An 8633-nucleotide genomic window follows, 5' to 3' on the forward strand; every position below is an offset into this window, starting at 1 on the left:
CCAAAAGAAGACGATCTGACCTAACTTTTATTAACAAAAAATGTCTGGCTTCTCTGCTATTGATGGTCAAAGTTCTTCAAAAAATTTATCTTTTTTGAAATGTCGGGAGAACGGTACGATGTATTTTGGTGAAACTAGCTGTGAATGTGTTCTTATGTAAGACTTATATTTTGATGAAACAATCGAGATCAGCCGTTTTAGACATGTGGTGAATTCTTGAGTGTTGTGGTACAAAAACTATCAGAACTTTTTAGTTGGTGGATGAAATAAACTCATTTTTTTCAGTTGATGCACTAATCATTTATCAGTAAAATCTTGTAGCATTCATAGTTTTTGCGTAAAAAAATATCTGTTTTGTAGTCACTTAACAATGCTAGACATTAACTGCAAATAAGCGCCGCGTAAACGCGTACGCTTTCACGCAAGTTGTCTTGGCAAAACCCTAATACTTTGACCATGTCGGTCACTTTTTCATTAAAAAAGGTTATTGAAAACGTGAGATTTATTGACAATGATTTTATGCCTGGTATCACGATATTTGCAGTTAATATCTAACATCGGCAAGTGGCAAGAAAACAGAACTATTTTTTTTCGCAAAAACTTCGTAAAATGCTTCAAGATTTTATAAAGAGCACAAAATTGTGCCCAAATAATTAGTGCATCAACCAAAAAAAAAATGATTTCATCCACCAAATAAAAAGTTCTGGTAGTTTTTGTACTACGACCCTCAAGAAATCTCCACTTGTCCAAAACGGATGAACTCGATTGTTTCTTGAAAATATGAGTCTTACATAAGACCAACTTCACAGCAAGTTTTACTAAAATACATCGTACCATTTTCCCGATATTTCGAAAAAGATATTTTTTTGAACAACTTTGACCATCAATAGCAGAGGAGTCAGACAGTTTTTGTTAATAAAAGTTAGGTCAGATCATCTTCTTTTGATGCAAATAATATCGCAGTATTCTTTTGCTCATGTGCTTACGGGACACCCTGTATTTACAGAAATAGTTCATTATGTTTTAAGATGATCAATCGTAATCCTTAATTTGGCAGATATGTTTTGATAACTTACTACTGCATCTCCACAGCGTTGGGAAGATCTCGTAATCGATCAAACTGCTGGCAGCTACGATTAGGATCGCTGCTAATGTTGCTTTTGGGATATAGAAGAAGTATGGGGCAAGAATGCTCAATGCGAGAATAATAACAGCTCCTAAATCAACAAAGTGTAAATTAGAAAGGCGTGATAGGAGTAAAGCACCAAGTGTAATTTGGAAGTTGAAAAAACTCGAAAAATTAAAAAAACTAATTGAAATAAATTTGATCATCAAATGAGCATTTCAATTTGTGCTTGAACGATAATTTTTTGGCGGAATCAACATCGATCGCGTTTTGTGGTACGAGTTATACATTTGAAATCTTCCAAGGCAAATCTGCTTGTAACTCTGTTATTTCCAAGAATTGTCTGCTTGTTTTATTTTCATTTGAAAAATAATTTACTGCGTTTTTTGAGTAATTTCTGGAAATTTTGCATGCAGGTGAAAGATAATTATGTTTCTCAGTTCAACAACTGTTTCAATCAACATTGAAAAATAAAAATAGGATCAAGCTAATCGGGTTCTGAGCTGGAGTGTCCTAGATTTATATCTACATTTCTGTTCCATCAGTCATTTTTTAAGGTAAATTTTAAATCCGTTACTTTATTTTGGTTATATTCAATTGGAGTTTGACAGATACGTTCCTGATGTTTGAAGCCTATTTTAAGATTTAAATCGATAAAGCTGGCTTTTAGTACTGAAATTAACTCGCCTTTAGCTCCTACAACGTAAGAAATTTATGGCGCCTTGAACAAAATGTCTGAAGATTGAAAATTGGTGAAAAGTTCGTTCTTTGTGCTTGGATTGGATTGTACATTATAACATTTTGTATCTGAATTTTTGACTTACTTCTGCTAAATATTTTGCTTTAAATATAAAAAATATTCTAAAGCATTTTTTTTGCTCTACTGGTTAACCGGAGCCGATTATTAGGTACACGCAATGGCAAGAACATTCAATATTAAAAAGCGTATATACATCTGTAGTGCTTTATTAGGATTTTCATAAATTTTATGAATAGGAATCTGTTGAATTCTTGAATCCTTGTCGATTTTCCTCGATTTGTTTTATTTCATTACTTTACATACATTTTTTGCTTTCGTTATTGCTATTTGTTATACATCATCTATTTAGTTTAGATTATGCTGCAATATTTGTTCAATTTTGTTTATTCGCTTCGATATTTTTCTTTGCGGATTGCAGAATTCAACTCATTCTTTTTTGGTCATATAGATTGTGTTCTAACAGTTTAACTTATTCCTTTAGCAAACACTAATTTTTGTCTGTAATTTTGTGTGCTGATTTCTACAGAAATTAGTTTTAACACCCTATAATTCACTATCAAGCGATTTTTTAGGAGTGTTTCCTGACGCTAGAGTTCTTCGCTTTAACTACACCTCATATATGTTACTCCCGACTTTCCAAGTACAGTACGTTTTTCTTAGCACTGAGTGTATCGGCTTTTTGTGCATTTATTTGTCTAATGCAATATGCTATTCATTTTACCAGTTCAAATTTTAAGTCCTTTCTCGAGCGCATAAAGTAAACACGAATTAAAAAAGTCCACGTATGACTAGAAGAATATGAATTGTCTATATACCTGAATATAATCCTTGCAATGGACTCCGGACTCCGCTGCTGCTTGCTACTGAAGATCGTGTAAACGCTCCACAGCTGGGCATAGCTTTAACAAAAGATCCCAAAATATTCGCCAACCCTAAAGATATCATCTCCTGGGAAGCATCCACCACTGCTTCCGAACCTGCATGAGACGTTCTTAATATATATTTCCTTCAAATTACTTTGAACCGTAAAAAATTAAATTTCTTACTGTAAGCCTTAGCTATAGCTACGTTAGCTAACACCGCAACCAGTGGGACTACAATAATTCCCGATCCTAGAGAAGAAACCATGTCCGTGAAACCCGAAGTGCTGTTGTTAAACTCTGCATGAGTAGCAGGAAGACCTATATCTGGTAGACCTCTTGGTACGATTCCTGTGCAAGGGAAATTAACATTATTAGTTTAAAAAGGGAATTATTAAGAATGAAAGTACACTATACAGATTAACTGTTCTAAAGTAGAAGATGCCTCGAAACACCTTAAAAAAAGTAAGTTGTTTTAATTTTTGCTAACTGATTCTTTTTTTAGGTCGTAACAGTCCTCTAAAATGTGCTTCTCAGATTAGCTAAAATTGTTTTCTTCCGAGAATACTCTTAATTTAGTTGCTTTGATAGTGAACTCGGATAAGAGTGAATATGTTAGACAGAAAACTTCCGTAAGACGACTTTTTGCTTTTACTGTTCAAGTTCTCGCAAAGTTAATTTGGACGGCGCCTTTTTAAAATTTCTCATTAAATGCAATGTTTTCCAAGAAAATTAAAAAGCGTCACCGAATGATTAACATATCAAGGAAAACGTCTATCATTTAATTTAAAAAAAGGGAAACAAAATGCGTAAGTTGCATTGACTCATGGACACCCTGTATATTAATAATAATATAATAACTAAAACTCGCTGTGAATTTGTTCTTATGTAAGACTCATATTTTGATGAAACAATCGAGTTCAGCCGTTTTGGATAAGTGGTGAATTCTTGAGTGTCGCGGTACAAAAACTACCAGAATTTTTTAGTTGGAGGATGAAATCGACTCATTTTTTTTAGGTTGATGCACTAATTATTTATTTACAATTTTGAGCTCTTTGTAAAATCTTGTAGCACTCATAGTTTTTGCGAAAAAAAAAATTCTGTTTCCTTGCCACTTAACAACGTTAGACAACGTTAACAGCAAATATCGTGATACGAGGCATAAAATCATTGTCAATCAATCTCACAAATTCGTTTTAAATGACCTTTTCTACTGAAGAAGTGACCAACATGGTCAAAGTATTAGAGTTTTGGGAAGACAATTTGCGTGAAAGCGTACGCGTTTACGAGGCGCATAATTGCAGTAAATCTGTAGCATTGCTAAATGACTAGAAAACAGACATTATTTTTTTACGCAAAAACTATGAATGCTACAAGATTTTACAAAGAGCACAAAATTGTGAACAAATGGTTAGTGCATCAACCTAAAAAAATGAGTTGATTTCATCCTCCAACTTAAGAGTTCTGGTAGTTTTTGTACCACGACATTCAAGAATTTACCTCTCGTCCAAAACGACTGAACTCGATGTTTTTATCAAACTATRAATATACACTTACATAAGAACAAATTCACAGCGAGTTTCACTAAAATACATCGTACCATTCTCCCGATATTTCCAAAAATATAATTTTTTTGAAGAACTTTGACCATCAATAGCAGAGGAGCCAGACATTTTTTTGTTAATAAAGTTAGGTCAGATCGTCTTCTTTTGGTCCAAATAATATCGCAGTACCCTTTTAATCATGATCTTACGGGACACTCTGTATATTTTGAGTTTGAAGCTTTATTCGTTGCGAAATAAGTTTTTTATATTAAGATACATAAAAATAAAAATTCAATTTACTTTCAGCGTTGTAAAGAACACTAAATGTGCCTCAAAACATTTAGTTTGGTAATCAATTAATTCACATTTTATTAAAAAATTGTTGAATTTCAGGTGTTTAACAAATTATCTTTGCAATAAAAGATCTGGAAACTGCTTTGGAGCATACCCTGATATTCAGAAGTATTTTTATCAAAGCCTTCAATTATTTTTTATGATTAGTTTGTATATAATTATTTTAAAAGAAGGAAGGATGGACATATTGGAAGACTCTACTTCGGTGAAAATATATTTACACATACTATTAAAAAAGGTTGGAACCCTACTTAGGGGTAAAAAAAATATAAAAAAACGCAAATTAAAATATAAATCGCGCATTTTCCATCATATGTTTATTTTACACGCAATGATTTTATATAGAAAGAAAGGTTTTAACAAAAAACGCAAATTTGTCATCGTTATCGAACTATCAAAACGATGTCAATCTGATAATTTTTTGACGCAGTTTGTTATTTCATGTTGGATAGATAAGGCTGCGCGTAATTCGCGTAAAATATCGGGATTTTTTAGTTTCTGGACAAAAATTTGTCGATTTCCTAAAAAGAGAATCTTCGTTCGATATTTTCGTTGTAATTTTTCCACCGGGAATGCAGTTTTTAACGAAGAAACGCAATTTTTCAAAGCACAAAAAACTCTGTGACATTTGATGTCAATGAGTTTGATGTCATGCGTGAACTAGTTTTTGTGTAAAGTGTTCATGTTCAGTGTTAGTGTTCAGCTTCCCAAACATTTTGAGGCTCATTTGGATTATTAAGAAACGGCAATGAACAGAATAGATATTGGTAAGTGTGATTTTTGGAAAGTTTTATTCCTTATCAGCTTTGAAAAAATTACTCCTGGTTGCACTCTGTTTTCTTCTATCAAAACCCTTACCAACTTCTGTGAAGGATTTGATATTATTTTTTTTATATACAAGCCGAGCCAAAATTAGGTGTAGAAAATTTAGTAGATTCTACGATTATAAATAATGTTAGTATAATAAATTAAATACAGTCCGAAAGTGCTGTGTTAGAAAAATACAGGGTGTTAAAAATTGATTGAAAAAATTGGACTTAATCTTCTTCTTCCAATTAATATAGTCCTGTTATTTCTGCTGTCTTGCCTCAGTTAATCCTGATGTCCAACTTTCATGCCACCTCTTGGGTGGCCGGCCTGGCGGTGTTCTACTTTGTGGTCTTTAGCCCATTTCGCAATTCTATCTTGTTCCATTCCATCTACGTGATCTCTCCATTGCCGTCATCTTGATCTCACCCATCTAACTACATCGTCCAACTTTTGATCCGCATTTTATCCCCTAGTGTTACTCCTTTGATTGTTCTTAGCGTTTTCATTTCGTCGCACCTCATTAGTTGTTTCGTTCTAGATGTTTCGTTGCATACGTAAGAAGTGGCCTCACACAAGTCTTGTAGATTCTCACTTTACTCTCAGTTGACATGAATTTATTGTTCCAGATGATGTCTCGCAAGCTTCCTGAGATTCTCGATGCCTTCATTGTATTTGCCCTCATTTCCTCGATCAGATTCCTGCTGCTAGATACTTGCGCGCCAAAATAGTCAAACTTCATCACTTGCTCTATTGTTTTCTCATCGACTGCCAACTTACAACGGATGGGTTCTTTAGATATCACGATGGATTGTGTTCACTGTAGAGATAGTCATATTATATACTTCTGTCGTTTGTTTAAATCTAAATAGTAACCGTTGCAGGTCATCTTTACTTTCTGATGTTCATGCGGCATGATCTGCATAACACAATATCTTTAAAGGTTTGTGGGCCATTCGGTATCCTACTCCCTCTCGTTTAACATCCTCGATAATCTCGTTCATTATTATATTGAAAAGTGTGGGGCTCACCCTGCCGTATTCCTGTTTTTGTGTTAGTTTCTGATTAACTTGGATTCGCGTTTTGCCGTTGCTATTCAGATCTCTTATTATGCGGATATATCTGTTATCTAGGCTATGGAGGTGTAGAATATTTGCGATGTCTGTTAGCCTTACTGTATCGAATGCTTGTTTCAGGTCAACCATGCCCATAAATACTGGCTTGTATTCAATCCCTTTCTCTGCTAATTGTCTCCAATAAAGATTGCGTCTATGGTGGATCTGTTTTGGCGGAAACCCTGCTGTTCTTCGCATATTCCTAATTTTTGTTCGATTCTTTGGGCCAATATTTTTGTGAAGATTTTAAGAACAGCGCGTAGTAAGGTTATTTCCTTATAGTTCTTTGATTGTTTTTTGTCGTCTTTTAAATATTGGGATTGTTATGCTAGTACGCCATTCGTATGGGATCGTTTCTTCTTGAATTATTTTATTAAAAAGTTTTGTTAATTCTTTAGCAGTATTTTTCCTTCCGTATTTTACCATTTTATCACTGATGCCGTTTTTCCGTTTTTCTGGGGCTTTTCCGTTTTTCAGTTTGCCTATGGTTTTCGTTACTTCCCTATAGTTACTTCTATTTGGGATGTATTTATCGGTTGACTCGTGTCGTGTCGGTTATATTCTGGGACTATCTCGGTTTCCGACTGCTTGTTGTATGTTTCTTGAAAGTATGCGACCCATTCTTCTGAGCTGATATTGTTTACTCGTATCTCCTCATTTACTGATTCTTTCTTATTTCTCAACGTTTTCCACGCGTTCTTTTGCCCTCCATATAAGTCATTATGCATATCCGTTGAGAAGTTCTCCCAGTATTTCCTTCAGAATTAACTTAATCAATATACCTATTCAAAGCGAATAAAGATTCCAATGGACACCATTGTGAACATTCGCTTTAGTGTTCGATTGATTCTACTTTCAAGTTCAATATTTTAATACGGAACTGATCATTTATTTAAACAAATCGAAAAAAGCACGCCCCTGGTATTTAATTTTTTAATCGAAAACGGGACGTAGGACAAACACATGTTAAGAGATATTTTTTCTTCTAAATAAATTGGAGAGTAAAACACAATTTTTGTATGTTGAGAAAAACTTTGGGATATCAATTTCTTCTTTGCAAATAAATATCTGGACACGTGTGCGTATGAATGCTACAGGAAACACGCTGTATTTTCGAAACAAGGCATTTTCGGACTTTCGTTTATCATAAGTAGTTACTAAAAACTATTTTTGATCGTAGAACATTCTGTAAAAGTTTGTAGACCTAATTAAGACTCACCATGTATACCAGGTGTTATTCTAGTACGTAGTCAAACTTCAGGAGGTGGTTCTATGAGCGATTTTAAGAAAAAAATATTATATGTGTGGTTCAGCAAATTATTCTTTTCCAATATGTGTTGAAAACAAACGGGTTTTTAAATGAATTTATCATATTTTTGACGATTTTGTTGACGATAAATTCGGTAGTGGTATTTATACAACAATAGGAGGCTAATTTTGCCCAAAACTGATTAAAATTATTGCCTTTTGGAGGACAGCCTTTTTGTCAAAAAAATATTCGCCGCTCATAGCAATTCAATTTTACAATTTTTTTGGGTTAAGAAACTTTGTATCTTATTAGCGTGAATAAAGGAATTTGAATTTGAATTTGAATTGCAAACTTTCAAAACATCTTTTTTGTCTTTTGACTTTTTAACAAATACTTCAAAAGGAGAAGAAACCATAGTGTTCTATTTGAAATTGTATTTCAGGTACAGTCCAGCAAAAATCGGACGCAGAAAATATTGCCAGATCAAAAAAAATGTTTCTTTTCTTCGTTTGGGAAAATTTTTTCGGATATTTGTATTAAAGTCCAATTAGTTGTACAGGGTGTTTCCTGATAAGTTGACACCTCTCTAGATCGAATATTTAAAAAAATTGTGAAAGTGACCAACACAAAAGTTGTTTAATTTTACTCAATTTTAAATAAAAATATAAAACACGGAAATGTTAAAATTTGACATAAAGTATTTTTTTAATGAAAAACCCTAAGTATACAGGGTTATTCACGCTATACGGCACGGACGTTAGCGGTTATCCCGTTTGTTTTTTGCAAAGTATTATTTGATGAATCGACAGACGCCTATC

At 33.5% G+C, this 8633-nt stretch overlaps 1 protein-coding gene across 1 annotated transcript in view; it reads right to left on the minus strand.

Moving 5' to 3' along the window:
* The window catches only part of LOC109538191 (sodium-independent sulfate anion transporter), a gene marked incomplete in the record, with an annotated part of 14747 nt that overhangs the window by 1604 nt on the left and 4510 nt on the right, over positions 1 to 8633 (minus strand). The window contains 3 exon segments of the mRNA XM_048663740.1: positions 1077 to 1217; positions 2702 to 2863; positions 2933 to 3097. Coding sequence (XP_048519697.1) covers positions 1077 to 1217; positions 2702 to 2863; positions 2933 to 3097 — 468 coding nt within the window.

The sequence above is a fragment of the Dendroctonus ponderosae genome, unplaced genomic scaffold, assembly GCF_020466585.1.
Source record: "Dendroctonus ponderosae isolate FM_Combo_2020 unplaced genomic scaffold, Dpon_F_20191213v2 Dpon_F_20191213_2, whole genome shotgun sequence".
In the NCBI taxonomy this organism is placed as follows: domain Eukaryota; kingdom Metazoa; phylum Arthropoda; class Insecta; order Coleoptera; family Curculionidae; genus Dendroctonus; species Dendroctonus ponderosae.